The sequence below is a fragment of the Asparagus officinalis genome, chromosome 4, assembly GCF_001876935.1.
Source record: "Asparagus officinalis chromosome 4, Aspof.V1, whole genome shotgun sequence".
Taxonomy (NCBI): domain Eukaryota; kingdom Viridiplantae; phylum Streptophyta; class Magnoliopsida; order Asparagales; family Asparagaceae; genus Asparagus; species Asparagus officinalis.
Genome location: NC_033797.1, coordinates 28,602,625 through 28,624,844, shown reverse-complemented (window position 1 = coordinate 28,624,844; position 22,220 = coordinate 28,602,625). Strand labels below are relative to the sequence as shown.

The following is a 22,220-nucleotide window of genomic DNA, read 5'->3' as shown; positions in this document are numbered from 1 at the left end:
CGGTGAAGATGAAGACCTTGTTAGCATTGAAGTCATGACGCGGGCACGATTTCATCGGAGCGGGGCGTGGTTGGCTCCGATATCCTGTAACAAGGCTCGGTCGGTGTTCTGCACTCCAATTCCTCCTCTGTCGCGTCGAAGTCATGACGCGGCCAAGATTTCATCGGAGCAGGCGGGCACGTCATCGGCTCTGGTATCCTGCTACGTGGCGTAGTCGGCGTTTTGCACTCAGCGGAATCCCACTCCAATTTCTCCTCTGCCGCTACTATCACCGTCAGTGAGCGATCAGCCATTGAAACTTGATGCATGAGACGGAGGGAGAGAGAGAGCAATGCACAAGACAGAAAAAACAGAAAATAAAAATAAAAATTGGTTTACGAACGAGAGAAATTAAGAGACTATGGATAGAAAACTGATGGAAATTGGAAAATATAAGGCTATGTTTGGTTTGAGAGAAAGGGAAAGAAAGGAAAGTAAAATAAAAGAGAAAGTGAGTTTCTGGTGTTTGGTTTAAAAGAAAACAAAAAAGAAAACGAAAATCATTTTCACTGCAGAAAAACAGACACATAATTTTTCGTTCCCCATTTCTCTCCGCTGCCCTTGTGAAAACGAGGGAGAGTGACGGAAAAAATCCCCCGACGCGATCGCGACGATCCTGATCTCTCCTCGTCGCCAAACTCGAGTCCCCTCTCTCTCTCTCGGAAAAAATCCCCCGACGCGATCGCGGCGATCCCGATCTCTCCCCCCAAATTATCATCCTCGGCTCCCGCCTCCCGCCTCCCGCTGTTGAGCCGACGCCGACGCATCCTCGGCTCCCACCTCCCGCCTCCCGCTGTCGAGCCGACGCCGACGCCGAGATAAGGTAAGGTTTGAACAAGACCTTAGAAACCCTAGTTAATGTTTCCAATATACTGTTCGTATAGATTTTGAATCGATTGTTAGCTATGGGAATATTGTGTATACCCAGCGATCTGATGGAAATATGAGATTCTGATCGAGATTTTGAATGGATTGGTATGCTGCGATTTTGGATCCAGGCAATTTAGTCAACAATTGTGAGGGAATAGATCTTAAAATTTTAGCTAATTTCATGAAGAGGATTTTGGTTATTCCCACATTTAGTTTATTTCTCAGTACTGTTTTGGTCTCGATCCAAAATGCTCCTAATTATGCTTCTCATGCAGTTCTATTTGAATGAATCTCGAGAAAGTATTATTAAGTTCTTGTTATCTGCAAATTTTGAGTACTATGCATTTACCAAGGTGAGCTTCGATTCGAGCTCGTAATTATTTTTTATATGGATTTTGTTCTGTGGGGATGCTCTTCTATGGATTTTGTTCTATACTTCAGCAAAATCACCTTCAATTTATACTATTCTTACAGCTAAAGAAATAACCAGGCACAAAAAGGAAAAGGTTATATTCATCCACCACCTTGTTTACTTTGAAGTTAGAGAAATAAAGGAACATTAACAACAGTCCACATTGATTATTTGCTTCCTTTTGCACTTCCGAACACTAATAATATTTATTTCATCCTGTCTGAAAACATGCAGGAGCCATGATGTTGTGTTAATAAGGGTTTCATGTGATAGGGGAAGCAAATGGGCTTTTTTTTTCTATAACTGAAACTTGTATTCTGATTTTTAGAGATAATGTTCACTCCAATTCCTACATTTCTTGTTAAGTTGCTCGTTCGAGTAAATTATCTTTTCAGTTATTGGCTTGTAAATGCTTAGTGTTATAAATTTCAGTTATAAATTATAATAGTTTTTTTTTGTGTGTATATTGAAGAGCTGGATAAGTGTCTATGCTACTTAAATCACTCTTTATTTGTTAAATAAGGATGCTGTGTCGTTTATCCTAAAATAACACCACATAAAGAAACTCCATACGCGAAATGGGAATCAGGTCATAGCCAATTAACTGCAGGTTCTTTCGTTCCCCTGTCATAAGCACATAAACTACTATTATTAAAACTTAAAATGGGATAACATTATTATCTCTTTGAAGGAAGTATTTTCGAATTTATTCGAAAATCTACTCCCGGCATTCAACTTGACTAATTACATCCACTTGGATCTCTTGAGGATGGTGCTCTTTATTTGTTTTTTGAAGTATTTTTGAATTTATTCGAAGTTATCTGACAATAATCAGTTTTTATTCAGGATGGTGCTCTTTATTTGTTTTTTGAAAATTTCAAATGTTTTTTTTCCTTTTTTTGCTTTGTAGTTAATGGCAAAATCGATGATCACTAAATCTGAATTGATGTTTTCGTTTTGTTCACTCGCAATTAGGTTGTCTTTGGTGATATCTTTGATCTTTTCGGAACCGCTCCAGATTCTACTGCAGGTTTCTCTTGGATCTCTCTGTCAACATGAATACAAATTCATCCGAGGTAAATTCTGTTCATATTTTTTTCCTTGTAGTCTCTTCTGCTTTTGGGTTAATGTTTCATGTTGTGTATAGGTAATTTTGTCACTAGTACTGCAGTTCTTCCTTCCAAACAATTGCTACTTCTTTGTGTTATAGTCCTTTTTGGATTAGTAGAAAGCACGGGCATTTTGTCAAAATGAATTTCTGAATCTCCTATGTGTGACATGTACCAGACAGAAAAATATGTGAACAACAATTTGCCTGAAGCCTGTCAATGAAACTGTAATATTCTTTTGAGGGGTTTTGTTTGATGCCTCGGGATTAATAGTTGAAGCAGAGTTGTTAGGTGTCCGATGATAATCACCATACTGCCAATGCAAGTCATGAAGATAATTTATGTTAATTATTAGTCGAGATTTTGTTCCCCACCTGCTGTTTAGAGTTTAATCCAAGTGTCCACAGTTGTCACGCACATGTTCCACTCTTCGTCTTTGTACTGTATATTGCTTCTTTGGTTTTAAGTAATGTTGCATATTAACAAGCAGGCCGTTCATATGGATTCACAACTTGGAAGTCAATCAAGTTCAAAGAAAAATATTGTATGGACAGAGAAGATGGATATTTGCTTAACTGAAACATTGAGAGAACAAGTGCACAAAGGGCAAAAGCCCGATCGAAGTTTCTCATATCATGCTTATCAAGCAACATGTGCAGAGTTATATGCTAAATGTGGAATAAAGGTTGAAGTGGATCATATTAAAAACCGATTGAAGACACTTAAAAAAGATATGGGCGCATTTCAAGACATGCAGAATTCTTCTAGTGGATTTGCATTTAATCGAGTGACAAGGATGATGGATGCGGAGCCAAAAGTTTGGGAAGATTACATAAAGGTATGTTGAATAATTAGTCATTTATTATTTTTATCTAAATTGTACTCTGGTCATGTTTCTGCAATAGGCCAATGTCTGCTCCGGTTTAGAACAATGGTAGCATATATGTACGATAGTTCTTCTGCTTGAATTACTTTCAGTTTGCTGAAATTATTGCAAGTGAAATTGGACTGAGTTGCGTATGAACGCTTTTTCAAATAGGCAGCAAGCATAAGCTGATGTTTATTTGCTCGTAAATTCAGGTTCACTTTTGCTTAAATTCTTTCAAGCAGAGTATTAGGAGGTAATTTAATTTAATTTACACTCTAATTACATGTTTTCATTTTACCACTTAGTTCATAAGTTTAAGGTATAATGACAAAACTGATAAAAACTTATTGGTTTTTATCCATGTTTGCTGAACTCAAAACATTTCTGTTTCCAACAATACCTTCTACAAATTTACCAAAAGGCTTAGTTTTCATGTGTAGTAAACATATTTTTCCGTAGCTGTGCATATAATTGCCAGATTCAGGTCTCATATATACTCATCAACTACTGCTTAGTGTACTGATAAGGTAATAACTGGCAGAGTGCAGCCACTGAAATTTAACCGAACTCCTCTCCAGCTTCTCCTTTGTCTAGGCTTGGATATGCTAATTAACATAGTGCATGGAAAAAGGTACAGCCATCCCTTTTGCTTCATCAATCAGGCTGGAAAATGGTACAATTCTCTCATCATTCGTGTCTTGAAGCCATGTGAAGCTCCAGACACAAATCAGAGCCTGCTCATTACTCTACCCTCCAAAAGACATCTTTTGCTTTCTTCACATAACCCTATTTGTGATGTGATTTCTCTCTTTGTGAAGCTTTATGATTCCAACTGAAAAAATGACTGGGATTATCGATGTTGGGTACACCGTGCTTGAAATTAATCTTTGATCCGGGTGAATTCTGAAGTCTTGCATCAACTTCATTTCGCAATTCAGATTTTCAAACATGTTAGCAAGTAATCTTGTTGCCCACATTGTCCCATGTATCGCATGTATATTCATGAATATGTCATCGCGAATGTATGTATCACTGTCATGTGATGGTTTTTCCTTGGAAGGGTTTTATCACTATCATTTTTCTTCTTTTGGTTTAGCTAACATATAGTAGTTATATTATGCATATGTTTTGCTAATTTTATAGGTTTTTGATGTTTATATTCTACTTATTTGAAATTTTTTGAATTAATTTCAGGGGATGAAGGATGCGAGATTGATGTTTTGATGGGCTCACTAAAGTCAAAAACCAAGGACTTCGGCATATTTTTCTCTCTCTTTGGTTAAGATTCTCTATATATGAAATTGATTGTAATAGATTTTGTTGGTTAAGATTTTTTTTATGAAATTGATTGTAATAGACTTTGTGACTAGAAATGGATTATACTTTATATTAGGAATATCATGACATTTACTTTTGATTTGTTTTGGTTCTTTCATTGACCTTTCTTTCTGCAAATATTATGTGTGAGAAATGTTGTTCTTTAATTAGCGGAATTGTGGTTGTGCTTCTGCTTGTTAATATTTACAAACTCGATGTTGATAGCCACTCAAGTTTTTGTATTAGGAAATTGCTAATTTTTTTAAATCCAAAAAGTATGAATTAAAATTATGTTGTGATAATTTTCTTCCTCTTTTCCTCAGAAAGACAACCAAACAAGAGAAAATGATTTTCTTATGAATTTTCTTTTAACTTTCCTTACAATATTCTTTCTAACCAAACAATAAAAAGAATATCATTTTCTTTTCTTTTTCTTTTCCTTTCTTTTTATTTTCTCTTTCTTTTTCTTTTCTCCCCCTTTCTCTCAAACCAAACATAGCCTAAAGGAGCGGGATTGGTTCAGAATCGGAGTCGGGGTGGGATTTTGATGGAATTGGAAAGCCCTCTGGATGGCGCCTGCTGACAGTTTGAATTCGATTCTCCGAGTTGCGTCGGGAGTCGGACAGTGAAGAATCAGGATTGGGCTTGAATATGGGCTTTTACTTAAAACAAATTTGGCCCAATAAGGTGCATCCTGAATCGAGCCATGTATCATAACACTAATAGAACGGATTAGTTCTAAAATGAAAATAAAAAGTTAAAGTGGGCTCCAACCAAACATTGTTCACCCGCAAAGAGCTCCAATATGAAAATATTATTTTAGTATGCACGAGTTTCTTGTTCGGTGTTTGCACATCTCCATGGAGCCAGAGGCCCAATTTGGTTATTGCAAGCCCATTTTCGGCCAATCCCCATTGTGATCTGGTTCAAGTTCCGAGGAGTATTGGCCAGGGACACCTTTGTCCCAAAAGTTTGTGTGAAGTTGAGGCTATGAGGAATCCGATAAAGTAATGATTTTGCAGACCTCGGTTCAATGCTTTTCTTATATAGAAAGCAAAGTGTAAAGGCCTCAGGCCCTCAGATGATGGTATAAGAATCAAATCAGCTTCAGCCATAAATTTATGTACATCAAGCAATCATGTTTGAGTATCCCATGAATATATAGGGATTGGAAGTGTGCTCGAACTGCACCTTTTTTTCACAAGTTTGATAATTGTTCTATCTTTCTTTTCTCCCTTTCTTTTAATTGGTTCATTAGTTTGTGTTATATCTTGGGAATTATCAAATCTAAATTGTTGTTTAGAGTTGGCCACGGATCATAATTAACTTGTTGAGTCATATAATCGGAAAGCCGACCCATGTGTAAGCACCGCCGATCTCTCTAGCAGTCTAAGTCCGAGGCGAAAGATGTCTTCAAGCTTGAATCTACTAGAAGAATCCGAGTCCGAGACGAAAAATGTTTTCTACTCGGACTACACTAAGGAATATCTTCAACAAAGAGACAACATATCAGCTTTGCCAATATCATAATCCGCCGCCTAGTCGCCATCACACTTAATGCATTGCCATAGTCATTATGACTTCTCGACCCGGAGTTATAATGACTCATCAGACGGCGTATGCACTTCATCCATCCTGTCACTATCGCATTAAAAGTAAATATGACTCATTCAATTGACCATCGACATGTGTAAAGTGCAGTATAACTCACTGGCCGCATCGACCCGCTCAAATTACCTACATGTCCCCACAATCTCTTTATAAATAGTGACTGACCCCACTATACTAAGGTATGCTAGATAACGCCCTAAACTAGATTATGCATTCCACAACCTTACTTAATCTATTACTGGCTTGAACGTAGGGGGACACACCGAAGAGATCATCTCCGGCTCTCTAACTAGTGTTGTCTCACTAATGAGTGTTGTCTGTACAAGGATCTGCTTCCTCTTGATCGATTAGCCATCACGAAAAACTAATGGACACTAAACTCCTCAAAATGTCCACTCACTCATATAATTAACTTTCTGACATAAACAATTTAAACTACGATTTTAATTGCATTTTCATTGTTCCATTATGTACAGTTTTGAATTTTAAGAAAAAAAAATTGTAAATGTATAGTCACGTAGCTGAATGTGACCCGGCCCCATGCCGTTTTCTAAGATAAAAATGTAGATATTTTAATTTGACAACTACCATTGTAACACGCTGGTAGTGTGTATTGTAATATGAGGTATCCATCCAAATATAATAAGAAGAAGTTATGCATGGGCATCAAACAAAAAAAAGCTAAAATTTACCCATCGAAAATAGGAATAGAAGCAAAAGTTAAGACTCGCTTTGGCAACCATAACTAATCTTGATTAATTCAGGACCAGCCTAATCAAGATTAACCTAGGGGTGTCCAAAAAGCCCGGAGCCCGGGCCCGGCCCGGTCGTGCCCAGACCCGGAAACCCGGGCAAAACCCGGGCCCGGGCCCGGGTCGCCGTTGGCGAGCCATGTCCGGGCCCGGCCCGGGCCCGGAACAGTGCCCAAAATGGGCACTGGGGCTTCGAATGGCCGGGCCGGGCCGGGCGGGCCGGCCCGGCCAAAACGGTCACAAACATGACCGTTGGCCGGTCCGGCCCGGGCCGAACGGTCACAAAAGTTAATTTGAATGATTAAGTATTATGATTAAGTATTTTTGATTTATTTTTTTACTAAAATTTGTTTGTCGGTTCAATTTTGATTGTTTTTGCTCACTTATGTTTTTAAACTTTAGTATTGTGATTATTTATTTTCTTTAATGTTTGTTTGAATGGGCTACACCAAATTTAAAATTTTCATATTAATAATTGAATTGACAAGAAATAAATGTAATCTAAAGCTAATTTGAATTTTCACGTTATTTGGATCAACATAAAACCAAGCTTGACCTGAGAATGTATAATGTTGTAAAAGTAAAAAAACACACTTAAAAATAGCGTTATAAAAGAAGGATGTATAATTAAAGCTAATAAGGCAAGATGATTAATTAAAAATGTGCTAGAATAAAAGTAAAAAAAATATAAATTTGAAAAAATTGTTTCAATGCCCCAAAATTCAAGTTTTAATGTGCCTCAGCCCCCCCTCCCCCCCTAATGTGCTGCAGCCCTTACAATTTGAAAAAAATTGTGTCAAGACCCCTCTCCCCAAGTTCCAATGCAACCTCCTCTAAAGTTCCGATTTTACCCTCTCCCCTACACCTCCCTCCTCCTCCTCCGATCCCCCTCAGCCCCCTCCCCTATAGATAACATTTAACTATTACAGTTCACATATTGAGATTAAAATATATTATGAAATTATAATAGTTAACATGTTATCTATAACAGTTAACATGTTAACTATAATAGTTAACATGTTATCTATAATAGTTAACATGTTCTTTTATTGCAATTGAAGAGGCACACACTGGTATTAATGTTGCAAATTTAATTGTTGAAGAACTTGGACAACTAAAAATTGATCAAAGAATATTTACTATTTCACTAGATAATGCAAGTAATAATAATGTAGCTGTTGATTTTCTGAAAATAACTTTGTCATTGCCATGTCATGGTGAGCTTTTTCATGTTAGATGTATCTGTCATATTTTAAATTTAATTGTTCAAAGTGCATTTTCTGAAATTAAACCCATGATAGAAAAAGTTAGAACAGTTACTAATATGCATAATGCTTCTGAAATGAGAATTAAAAGATGGAAACAATGTTGTAAAAGAAAAAATTATAAGCCTAGACTAATTCCAAAAGATGTTGACCATAGGTGGAATTCCACCTATGCAATGTTATCTGTAGCAATAGAATATAAAGAAATTATAAATGATTTTATAAATTTTTATGCTTCTAGTTCTAGCTCTGGTAGTGCTTATGGAATAACTGAAGATGAATGGACAGTTATATGTAAATTAAATGAGATGTTACAAGTTTTTTATGATGCTACTATGTTATTATCTGGTTGTTATTATCCAACTATTACTTTAGCTGTTTTACAAATTTTAAATATTCAAAAAAATTTACAAAATATCGTATGGATGATATTTTTGGAAATATAATTTTTCAAATGGAGAGTAAATTTAATAAGTATTTTAGGCCTATTCCTCATATTTTTGGTATTGGTGTTCTTATTGATCCATGCTTGAAGGAAATTGGCCTTCGAAGTTTGTTACAATCATTATATGGTGGACAGATTATAGACTTAGATGATGGATCCACCCTTACTGCTACTACTCATTATTTAGCTATTAGAAATTATTTTCAAACCTTATATGATGAGTATGCAGCTAGATATGGTGTAGCTACACAACAGTCTTCAGCTTCGGCACCTTCAGCTTCGACTTCGAGCACAGGTAAAAGTGTAAGTTTTGATAGGTATGCAATGGTAGCTGAACTAACTGGTGGATCTGGAACTTCATCAGGATTAGATGTTTCTGAAATAGATGAATATTTTTCTGCTTCTTTAGTTAGATGTCAAGGAAATGCTTTAGATATTTTGCAATGGTGGAAAGTATATGGATCAGTTTCATATCCTATACTTTCCACCATGGTTCGTGACTTACTATCAGTGCAGGTTTCGACTGTAGCCTCGGAATCCGCTTTCAGCACAGCAGGACGTTTGATCGACGACCACAGGACACGCTTAGATCCGTATACTATACAAGCGGTGATGTGCTTACAGGATTGGTGGAGATACGAGAAGCGAACACAAAGCATCGAACGGATTGCTATGATTGAAGATAAATTTGAAGAGTTGGGACTAGCAGATAGATATAATGATTAGATAATATTCATAAAATTGTAATTTTTATTTCTTAGCTTTAAATTTGAATTAAATTATTTCGAAAAAAGTTGCAAATGATAGTGATATGGGTGAGTAGGTGCCAACCTAGTTGGGATGTACTCATCTATTGTAATGCGACGAATTTCGAAATAAATTTATACTTGTAAAGGATTTACCGATTATTAATAAAGAAGTTATTTTTATCATTTTTTGTACTTGTAATTTATGTCATTTCATTTCAAGTTATTAATTATATTTATGATATTTTTTATAATAATTTATGATTTATGGTTTTGTTAAAATAATTTATGATTTATGGTTTTGATTTTTTATAATAATTTATGATTTATGGTTTTGTTAAAATAATTTATGATTTATGGTTTTGTTAAAATTCTTAAAAAAATAAAAAAAAACAAAAAAAAAATTCTTAAAAAAATCAAACCGGGTTGGTCCGGTGTCCGGCCCGCTCAGGCCCGGGCCCGGGTCCGGGCTTGGGTTTTGTCCGGCCCGGGCCCGGTTTCCCGGGCTGGGCCGGTCCGGCCCGGCCCGGATGGACAGCCCTAGATTAACCACCCCGGATTTGTTCGATCGTGACCCGATTACCGGGCAAAAAGTAACACAGAAACCGACCAATTCCATTCCCTGGGTTTTGCCAAACTACGGCTATTTATGGTCTGATTATTATTTTCATTTAGGTACTGTTTGGCAACCAAAAAAAGTGTCTTATCTAAGAGCTTGTGTCTTATTGACTTGGTCAATAAGCTAGTAGAGCTGTTTGGTAACCAAAAATAGGAGGAGATTATTTTGGAGATTATGTCTTTTGCAAGTAGCTTTTGGAAAGCTATCTCAAGTAGCGTTTGTCTTTGGGAAGAAGCTGTCAATTTTTTTCTTCTGTTTTTACCCCTAATAATTCTAATTTTATATCAATAATATTGCATGACTTTTTTAGTCATTTAACAAATTTAAGCTAGTTGTACAGCTTCTTTTGCCAAACAGCTCTAGGCTCTGTTTGGTAAAACTAGCTGAAAGCTGTGAGATTATAGCTGAAAGCTGTTAAGCTAGCTGAAAGCTGTGAAATTGTAGCTGAAAGCTGTTAGCTGTGTAGCTAGCTAATTGACTAGAACTGTTTGGTAAAAGTAGCTGTACAACTAGCTTAAATTTGTTAAATGACTATAAAGGACATGCAATATTATTGATATAAATTAGAATTATTAGGGGTAAAAACGGAAGAAAAAAATTGGCAGCTCCTTCCCAAAGACAAACGCTACTTGAGGTAGCTTTCCAAAAGCTACTTGCAAAAGACACAATCTCCTAAATAATCTCCTCCTATTTTTGGTCACCAAACAGCTCTACTAGCTTATTGACCAAGTCAATAAGACACAAGCTCTTAGATAAGACACTTTTTTTGGTTGCCAAACAGTGCCCTAGTCAATCAGCTAGCTACACAGCTATCAGCTTTCAGCTACAATTTCATAGCTTTCAGCTAGCTTGACAGCTTTCAGCTATAATCTCGCAGCTTTCAGCTAGTTTTGCCAAACAGAGCCTTAATCTGCTAAACTGCGACTCCCAGATACTGTCTAAATTATCCCGGTAAGTTCGAATTTACGCGGAATGCGCGATAGTAATGCCCGTCGGCGTCCGTACGAACACCCAAATTTACCCTCTGCAACCGCCCGTTACCGTCGACAATAGGCTATAGCTCCCTTGTCCGAGTTTGTCTCCCTCCCGGTTTCGACCACGCACTGGGCCCCGCCTCACCTGAACGCGCTCCACGTGTCGTCCACTTCCGGCCCCCCGTACGATGCCACTCTGTTCTCTGCCGTCGGTGCCGTTGCTCTCACTAGCTAGTTTTTAAAGGACCCTGGCACCCGCATTTTCGCCCCGTTTCCAGACGTGGGACCCACTCCGCCTCCGACCGTGGGAGCGTCTGGGGTCCTTTTCCCGCGTTTGCCTTCGCCGGGGCCACCGATCATCCGGGTACACCTAACACGCGTAACCGTTACCTGGCAACAGAATGATGTGGAGCCCACACCGCAATTGTTTTCCTCCATGAGATTCCTTAAATCATTACTAGTGTTTTTGAGAGAGTAGTGATAACTGGGTTGTATCTTTGAAAGTTTTCTCGCGTTACAAGATCTAAATATCATGGGGTTCTTAACGGCCGATCGAATTTGATGGCGACCTAAGCTTAATGATCTTAAGTTATTACGTGCAGAAGCGTATAAGCAGTTTGCAGAGTAGAGTTTAGCATAACCATCCATTTTGAAAATTTTAAAGATTTATAAGAGACTAATATCAAAGAAAGAACACTAATTAAAAAGCCTTACAAACAACCCTCATCCGATGTGAGAAAGTTCAAAAGCTTAAAAAGAACGATTTAGTTCTTAAAGGATACATTCCATCTTTTCCGTAAAGGGACTAAAAAAGATAAATATATATATATATATATCCTACTTATACGCGGATGTTTGATAAAATTTGTGCCCTCTGTGGATTACATGTCCGCACTCAAATATTGAGTACAAATTGCATGCAAATTAAAAAAAAAACGATATGAAACGGTGACAGAATATTGATTTTCAATTCAATAAGTACAAGGATTAATTATAACACGTGTGGCCTTATTAAAAAATGATAGTTTTCCTTTATGCTTGTGTGAATGGGGCCGTTTCAGTCGTAGTCAAATTAGTTGGACTTTTTTTAAATAATTGTTTTTCATTATTCAGTAGCATTTGCAGGCGTCTGATCTATGGATTTTACTGAAAACCAGAGCGCTGTCGGTGGGTGGATTCTTTTCACACGGAACTGGGCATGTTTTACGTACCGATTCGATTTTAATCGGATTCAGGCTTGTATTCTGGCGTGTCATAGGTATTTCCCCCTTTTGGTGCGTTAAAACTGCGAGCATTGGGGTGATGGGCCCACCAACTGGGTGAGAGCACCATCCGTAGCAAAATCATATATACATTTCTCAAGACAGAAGAAGATTTTTCTGATGTTTTATATCGTTTGTACTAATCCAATGTTATGTACGTAAGTACTTATGTTCATTGTTGTTTTATACTGATGGTCTATACTATTGATGATAATATAGTGTCTATCAAGTTTTACTTCGTCCCTAGATGATTTTCAGTAGGTTTTTAAAAAAACAAAAACTAAATCTATGCTATTATACTAAAAAACAAGTGAGAGCACAAAAAGTCAAAGAATGAATGACATTTCCTTCTTCACATTGTAGTTGAGAGGGTAAATTGGTAGTTTTATAAGTGAGATTTCCCCCTTTTCTACTCCTTTCTTTTTGTTCTTTGGTTCTTCTACAACATTCTAAGTTATCTAATGTTATAAAATAAGAATGGACACAATCAAATATCCATTAAATTTAGATTTAAAAAAATATCCTAATTAAGAAAACAAATTTATTTTCGCATTGTCTATAAATTTTAAAGAACATAAAAAATTTAAACGCGTGCATTTGCACGTGTTAGATTTCTAGTATTTATAAAATCAAGTATAAGACAAGCATTATGTGTCCTCCTTAAATTTGGATCATCTCCACTACAAGAAAAGTAGTGGAGAGACCACTATATTAATCATAATCATTAGTTTGTCTAGTAGGTGGTTGATTCATTTCAAATCTAACACTCATCATATCCTCATTATTTGCACCCATTTTAACTTACGCTCAAAGACCAATCATGAACACTCATTCATATATTAACGATTGTGACACTGTAGTGGTTTCTCCGCTACTTTCTTTGTAGCATGGAAGATTCATGTCCGCCATCCTTGGGTGTTTTTTTGGAAATTCTACTCAAGGTCAATGACTGACAAATATAACACTTCACTTGTTACATAGTTGACCCATAGATTTAAACTAAATATGGAAAAAAGGTTACAAGTCATTCATTATGCAAGAAGTTAAAAAAGTATAAATTAAGACTAGCAAAGGGTATGTTTGGCAATTGATTAAGGCCCATTAGGAGATGGACTAGGCTAATATAATTAAATCCAGTTAACTCAAAAGGATTAATCATTACCGAGTCATGAGTCCAAGCATATTTAGCCATCTGTCCTGTAGGCGTTAAAAAATGCTAATAGATATCCCAAACATAGAGAGAATCACTCAAAAAATCACAAGAATTGATCTCATACTGTTTTGGAAAACCAAGACAGATATGAACTGTCTCGCCAGCGAGACAGTCTTTACTGTCTCGCAGCGAGACAGTCTTTACTGTCTCGCCAGCAAGACAGTGTTTACTGTCTCGCCAGCGAGACAGTGTTGAAATGGTCAAAAACCACCTTGATAACTGCCATACACGTGTCCATTAACTGTCAAAGAACATGGGGAACGTCGTGGGCGAGAATCACGTAGATAACTGTCAAAATAACGGAGTTTGAAATATGGGAAGGCAGTTATAATGGAAACTGCTGGGCAGTTGGGTTTTCCGAGACAGTGTTTACTGTCTCGAAACCCGAGACAGTAAACTCTGTCTCGGCCGCCGAGACAGCAAACACTGTCTCACGAGCTCATTTTCCTCTAACTGTTCCTAGGGGTTATAAAAACACTGTCTCGACAGCCGAGACAGCAAATGCTGTCTCGCGAGCTCATTTTCTCTAACTGTTCCTAGGGGTTATAAATACCCCCCTGAGATCGATTTTTGAGAGGGGCTGATCGCTGAGCACTTGATAGAGCAGACAGAGCAGAGTACTTGAGCTTCTGGCAATTCCTTAATATTCGAGCTTTGACTTGATCTTAAGAAGAGTGATCGTCTTACTTTGATAATATCTTCACTTCAAATTCCTACTTCGATAAACGAAGGAAGAATCACTAAACCCCTCACGATTCAATCAGAATCTGTGATTTGGTGGTCCACGAGTCAAAGCGCTCCCGGCACAGGCAAAGATCCCACGCAAGCAGCGATCCAAACAACGATCCTGCGTTTGTTTCTAAAAAGTTGTAATTTTTATTTTGTTGTGTAAAAGAGGTCTTATAAAAAGGCTATTTCTTTTGAATTTATTGTAATCGATCGAAGATATAATGAATTCCACAACGAGAGAAACTTTTGACGCAAACAAACTGGCGACCACAGTGGGAGCCAACGGTCTCGCTGCCGAGATCGTCGTGTCACAGCCAATCATCAAGATCCCGGTTGAATCAACAATCGAGTACGAGTTCGACCAAACGAAGTTTGAGGAGTATTTGTCATCCTCATCTGTAAAGTCTTCCTCACCTCGCAAATGTAGGAAGATTTCATCTTCGTTGAAGTTGTCAAAGGCTACGGATGAAGGCTCTCATCCGATTGTTGATGAGGATTTTACTCGCAACACCTCTGCTCATAATGACTCTTCTCTAATTAAGGAGTCATGGAATCAAAGCCTACCAGCACTGACAAAAAGGGCTCGTCAGAGACAACGTCAGCGCCGCGCTCGCCAAATAGCTAAGGCCTTGGAACAAACCGACGGGGTTCGTTATCACGCGGACCTAGAGTCGAGGAGGCATCGATTGGTTCAGTTGTCTTAACAACCAATCACTCATATTTCTGCTAAACTAACGACGGAAGAATGGACTCTCGTCAAAAGGGTTCGTTCGACCCTCAAAGAACGTATACAAAAGCGTCGTGCAAACGCTGCTCATGCCCGTACTCTCTTACAACAAAGACGAGAAAGAAACAAGGAAACGGTGGCCAAAGAACCGCCAAAACTCTGCAAAGTTTGGATTTCAAAGTCTGGAGTTGTGCAAAATCAGCATTCGGAGTCCGTTAAGACTCCACACCCGCAAGAGGGTGATTCTAAACGTGTGACTCCTGAAATAACCTTGGATCGCTCAAAGACAACAATAATTTGTCCTGAGAATGCCAACAAGGTTTTACACCCCCAGAAGAAGACGTGTTCGCCAAAAGACATCGTTATGCCTAGGAGGTCATACCAACAGACGATAGGATTTTCCGGCAATCATACCGATGAATCGTACTATCAAGCTGTGGGTTTGAATTGATTTCGAAAGAGAATTATTCGAGAAATAAACTCTCATTGTTCCTGTGCGCGACTTATAAGAGCAACATTGTCGGAATGTGACTACTCCAAACGAGAAGCCATCTTGCAAAGAGTCTCAATGTTCCAGAGGTTTTTCACCGAAATGTCGAAGCCTAAGCCGAGACATTTTCGCAAGAGAAGATCAACTATCCAAGAGGATGAATTTCCTGAAGTCACAATCAACATGGTTGATAAAAGAAAGTCTAAGCAGCATTCAGGTGACTCAAATCCTGACTTTTCCCCGAGAGGAAAAGTCAATTCAAGAATTGCCAAACAGATGTCCTGACTCTAGTTAGGATCCATCAGACATAGGGACTACAAGAGAATGCATGAAGGAATGTCATCAGAGGATGAGCTCTCGGACACTTGTTCTGCGATCGCTTCGGATGATACGGTATCTAGCACAGGACAAACCAGAGAAGTACTCACAATCACCTCTGATCAGTTTACTCAAATACTTCAAGAAGCTCTAGCCAAACAACGTGAAGAAATTAGAGCTGAAATGAAGACAGAGATGAAGTTAGCTATCCAACAAATGAGAGAATTACTAGCTCAACGGCCTCAACCTCCTGAGTCCAGTCAGCGAGCTGAATCCAGTCACCACACTCAGAATGTTGTAGATGATAGTGATCCAGAAGTGAATGAAGTCATTATGGTTGATACTCCTCCCAATAGCAATAACCCTGGGGGTGGTTTAACGGATCCTCCCAATAACGATATTAGGGGTGGTTCAATGGCACCTCTTACAGGGGGTGATCTAACTCATTCTCCTCAATGTCCTTCGAATGAAGACATAAACGATAACGGGAAAATGAAAGAGCTTGAAAACAAAGTCAACGCTTTGATGACGGCTCAAGAAGTGAAGAAGACGGGTATTCCATGTCCCTATCCAAGAGAATGGGATTCAATACCGTATCCGGCAAAGTTCAATCTGATTAACTTCGCACCGTTTGATGGGAAGAACTCGCCTATTCAGCACTTGATTTATTTCAAGTCTCATTTGGGCATGATCTCTGGAAACGAGGCTTTAATGCACTTGATTTATTTCAAGTCTCATTTGGGCATGATCTCTGGAAACGAGGCTTTAATGGTCTGGTCATTCATTGGCACCCTTCGCGGGTTCTCATTTGGGCATGATCTCTGGAAACGAGGCTTTAATGGTCTGGTCATTCATTGGCACCCTTCGCGGGTCGGCCTTCGATTGGTATCGGCGTCTCAAGCCAAGGAGCATCAATTGCTGGGATGACATGGAAAGTTTATTCCTTAGCAATTTCTTCGATGATGATACCGAAGTGTCAATCGGAACCCTTCTGGATGAGAAGCAAAAAGACGGAGAGTCAATCGATAATTTTGTCAAGCGCTTCCGTAACAAAGCAATGAATTACAGAGATCCTGTTACAGAGGAGTTCATCCTGCAAACATGTCATAATAATCTCTCTATCGATGTCCTGGAAACCCTGGGGGTCGTACCGTCCAAAACTTAGAAAGATTTGAAAATGCGCAGTGAACAAGCTGAACACTTTCTTAAAAGAAAGAAAGCTGAGAGAAGCCGACCGACGACATCTGCAATCGCTGGGAACGCGACTCTCGATCCGAAGTTTCAAAAGGAGTATTCTTTCGAAAATGATGAAGCTCCAGCCATATTAAAATACCTCCTCGCCAATGATAAAATCGAGCTACCACCTATTCAAGATCAGAAGGGAGCTAAGAGAATTACGGATCCAAACTACTATGCGTACCACAAAAGGGTTCTTCATCCCACTGAGATTTGCTTCGGACTCAAAAACAAAATCCAAGCATTAATTGACTCCGGCGTCATAACGGTGAAACAAACCAAGTAAAGATGACTCTAACTCCATTGGGTGCACGAGTATAAACTGTTTCCCCCCATTCCAAAGAGTATACGAGTATAAACTGCTCCTCGATACTCCAATAGGTATATGAGTCTAAACTGTTTTCCACTCTTGACGGGAAGTTCCTGAAGAATTTTTACATGTAATGTTCTTAAGGATAACCCGGTCATGTAACTCGGTATGATGTTAGACCCAGTTTCGTGAGGAAAGCTGGGGGTGGATGGTTCATGTAACGGAAGTTCCCGAAAGAATGCTATATGTAATTTTCTTAGGGATAACCCGATCATTACAAACAAAGTGATAAACACTACATCCCCACAGTGATTTCCGAATACTCTTTTGCTGAGATGAGATCCGATCACTTCGTTGGATCAATCTTCCCTCACAAAATTCTCACTTGGTCAAACCTTTAAACAGTTAGGACCAAAGCCAAAATCCCCTCTCGATTCCTTCCATGAACGAGAGGTCCACTCAAATTGAACGATCAAACCTTTAAACAGTTAGGATCGTCTCAAACCCCTATTTGGTCAAACCTTTAAACAGTTAGGACCAAAGCCAAAATCCCCTCTCGATTCGTTCCATGAACGAGAGGTCCACAAATTGAACGATCAAACCTTTAAACAGTTAGGATCATCTCAAAACTCCCACTTGGTCAAACCTTACTACAGTTAGGACCACAACCAAAATCTCCTTTCGATTCATTTTTGCGAACGAAAGCAAACCTTTAAACAGTTAGGATCGTATCAAACTCCCATTTGGTCAAACCTTTAAACAGTTAGGACCAAAGTCGAAATCCCCTCTCGATTCCTTCCATGAACGAGAGGTCCACTCAAATTGAACGATCAAACCTTTAAACAGTTAGGATCGTCTCAACCCCTCATATGGTCAAACCTTTAAATAGTTAGGACCAAAGCCAAAATCCCCTCTCGATTCCTTCAATGAACGAGAGGTTCACAAATTGAACGGTCAAACCTTTAAATAGTTAGGATCGTATCAAACTCCCATTTGGTCAAACCTTTAAACAGTTAGGACCAAAGCCGAAATCCCCTCTCGATTCCTTCCATGAACGAGAGGTCCACTCAAATTGAACGATCAAACCTTTAAACAGTTAGGATCGTCTCAAACCCCTATTTGGTCAAACCTTTAAACAGTTAGGACCAAATCCAAAATCCTCTCTCGATTCCCTCCATGAACGAGAGGTCCACAAATTGAACGATCAAACCTTTAAACAGTTAGGATCGTCTCAAACTCCCATTTGGTCAAACCTTTAAACAGTTAGGACCAAAGCTGAAATCCCCTCTCGATTTCCTCCATGAACGAGAGGTCCACAAATTGAGCGATCAAACCTTTAAACAGTTAGGATCGTACCAAACTCCCACTTGGTCAAACCTTACTACAGTTAGGACCACAACCAAAATCTCTTCTCGATTCATTCCATGAACGAGAGGTCCACTTTCAGTTGAATAATCAAACCTTATGACAGTTAGGATTATTCAAACCCGTCCAGATTCTTTAAGTGGAGATCCCACTTTGAGTTTCCTTTGCACCTAGGAGATAGAATATAAAATTCTTCCTTTCTGATTTCGGGTTCATCTCTACCAACAAACAAGAGACCAGGAGATACAATATAAAATTCTTCCTCTCCGATTTCGGGTTCATCTCTACCAACAAACAAGAGATCAGGAGATAGAGTATAAAATTCTTCATCTCTGATTTTTGGGTTTATCTCTACCAACAAAAAAGAGACCAGGAGATAGAATATAAAATTCTTCCTCTCCATCATCGGGTTCACCTCTACCAACAAAAAAGAGACCAGAATACTCCAATAGGTACACGAGTCTAAACTGTTTTCCTACACTCGACAGGCAGTTTCTGGAGAATATTATCTGAATATTCTTAAGGATAACCTGACGAACTCACAAGGGATATACAAGCATCAATCTGGAAATACCAGCCTCGATTCAAGATCTCAACAACGGTCAAGCGATAAACGCAGTGCCGGAGAAGCATTAGCTATTCTACAAAGAACTGAATAGACTAATGGATGAAGAGATCAAGAGCTGGAGCCATTTTACAGATTCTTCTACACGATCTACTCTACCAAGCATTGAAGGGATCGTAAGTAAATCTATCTTCTCCAAAGTATCCCAGACTCCTCTATAAAAGAATGAGTCTGGAATACTTTGGAGGGGGTATCTGTAGGCGTTAAAAAATACTAATAGATATCCCAAACATAGAGAGGATAACTCAAAAAATCACAAGAATTGATCTCATACTGTTTTGGAAAACCAAGACAGATATGAACTGTCTCGCCAGGTCTCGCAGCGAGACAGTCTTTTACTGTCTCGCCAGCAAGACAGTGTTTACTGTCTCGCCAGCGAGATAGTGTTGAAATGGTCAAAAACCACCTTGATAACTACCGTACACATGTCCATTAACTGTCAAAAAACATGGGGAACGTCGTGAGCGAGAATCACGTGGATAATTGTCAAAATAACGGAGTTTGAAACGTGAGAAGACAATTACAATGGAAACTGCTGGTCAGTTGGGTTTTCCGAGACAGTGTTTACTGTCTCGGAACCCGAGACAGTAAACTCTGCAGCCGAGACAGCAAATGCTGTCTCGCGAGCTCATTTTCTCTAACTGTTCCTAGGGGTTATAAATACCCCTGTAGGCTGTCTAAAAATCACAATAGATAGCTGATCCCCATCAAACACCGATGATGGAAGTTACAATCCGACAACTTCCAGAAGGCTACAATTTGAAGACTTTCACGTAGATCGCTGAATGTTACAATCTGATGACCTTCACGACAACCGATGAGAGCTCTAGTTTAACAGCCTTCACAATCAACATCGAGAGTTACAATCTGACGACCCTCACATATCAGAGAGCTAAAGCAAAGATTACAAAATGACGATCTTTGCAATGCTTCGACAGAAAGAGAGAGAGCTAAAGCAAAGATTACAAAATGACGATCTTTGCAATGCTTCGACAGAAAGAGACTACAAATCGATGGTCTCTTCAAATCAAACTGTGGAAGTCCTCCCCGCACACCAGCATCAAGACGCATCGCGTTCATAGCCACGAACGCAGCTCAACGCAGCTCCATGCGCAGCTCAAACGCAACTCTAAAAGCTGCAAACGCAGCTCCAAAAGCTGCAAACACAGTTCATGTTCGGCCACAAACGCAGTCTCCGAAAGCTATCAACGCAGCTTTCACCTGCCGCCAAACGCAGCTCCCAAGCTGTCAAACGCAGCTTTCAACAAGATGCCAACGCAGCTTCCAAATTCCTGCGTCTGAGCTTCCAAACACTGCGTTTGAACGCAAAATTCGCATCAGAACATGGATTTTGCGTTTGACTCATTCAAACACGAGCTGAACGGTTTCAAAACCGTTTCCCACGATCTGAGGGGATCACAACTCCACTCAGGAGTGATTTAAGGGGAGGTTACATCCCATTAGCCCCACTTAGGAGCGAATTAAGGAGGTGGTTACACCCCTTAATCCCCTATAAATAACTGAAAATCAATTCAGTTCAGGTGCGGTCGGTTGGAACTTCTTGGCAGCGAAAAGAGGATCCTTGATCATTCGGTTGGAGCTTTGGAGATCGGCAACAAGATCTTCTTCATCCTTGGCTTATAACCGATTTTCAGTTAAATCAACTCTTTCATAGAGTTTTAAACTCGTTCAGAGTTCTCCACAACGTCAAATCGTGAGGAGAAGATTATGTTCCAGTGAAACAAGACGTCGGATCGTCAACGGAGAGCAAACTCGACGTGAGTATTCGAGGGAGGCACTCCATCGCCACCGTGAAGAATCCAGAATTAAACAAAGGGGAGAATCACATTCATTCTCTTCTCTTTTGTAATCAGGAAATCCAATTGTAATCGAGATTAAAGGAATACAAATCAATTTTTCTTCATTTCTTTTACTGCAAATTTTCCCACAAACAAAAGATGGCGACTCCGCTGGGGACTAGCTTCTCTGACGAAGAAGTGGTGGTGCAATCCGATGTTCATCTCACTAGAACAACCGTTGAAACTCTGATTATCGAGTTCGATCAAGCCAAGTATGAGGAAGCCCTTTCCTCCGGATCCCTTAGCCCCAAGGTTATGCGCAAGTTCCGCAAGATCTCCAAGAAGACTAAAGCTCCAATCTCTGCCGAATCGCCGAAGGAAGTGCTCTCCTTTGGATTAGATTGTTTGAACAGCCCCTCCTCCGAAGGAGTGGGCTCAGCTTCGGCCAAACTCGTCCACCGAGTTGAAGGTGTTGCTGCCAAAGCCTTAAAGCAAGCTAAGAAGAACGTCGCTCGACAGAGGAGGAGATCCTTACGATGAGCACATCTCCGAGAATGCCGATCCTCAAGTCAACACGAGCTTCGTGTTTGTGAGCCTAAACGCGACCCTATGCCCTGCGTTTCTATTTCAGAATGCAAGTGGAACCTCGGATCGCTGACCGGGCAGCGAGACCCCCGAATACTTTGCGTAGCGCGACTAGATTGAGGGGCGGATGTCAGAAGTCCATGGATTCAAGGCATCTCAACCAGATCCATGTTTACAAAGAGCCAGTCATGTCCAATCATGGACTGGGGGTTCCAATTCAAACCTCACGATCAGTGAGTAGTTCTCCTCGAATCTTCACAACAGATTTGAGAGAGTTCATATCTAGAGAAAGACCGATGCAACAAGTCATTCGTTCATTCCAATGTGAACGGTTGATTCCTACGGTCCTCTCAGGATGTCAATGTTGTTCATATGCGACCAAACAATTGGTGTTCGACCAATTTACAAACATTGCCTTGCCCAACCAACAACGACGTTCTCACAGGAAGAAGTCTCCAGAGACCGAATATCCTGAGGTCACTATCAATGTGATCGGCAGAGGGAAAGTCTCAGGTCCTAGTTCAGATGACTCTG

The 22,220-nt window shown here is 39.4% G+C and overlaps 1 protein-coding gene across 2 annotated transcripts; it reads left to right on the top strand.

Moving 5' to 3' along the window:
* Positions 514–4,733, top strand: LOC109837066. Of its 2 annotated transcripts, none has more exons than XM_020405153.1 (4): positions 514–867; positions 2,297–2,397; positions 2,921–3,268; positions 4,493–4,733. In XM_020405153.1, exons 2-4 carry the CDS (start codon positions 2,377–2,379, stop codon positions 4,520–4,522), a joined length of 399 nt encoding a protein of 132 aa, XP_020260742.1. In that variant the 5' UTR covers positions 514–867; positions 2,297–2,376; the 3' UTR covers positions 4,523–4,733. The 2 variants fall into 2 exon arrangements, with proteins under 2 accessions (XP_020260742.1, XP_020260741.1); XM_020405152.1 differs by having other exon boundaries at positions 515–862.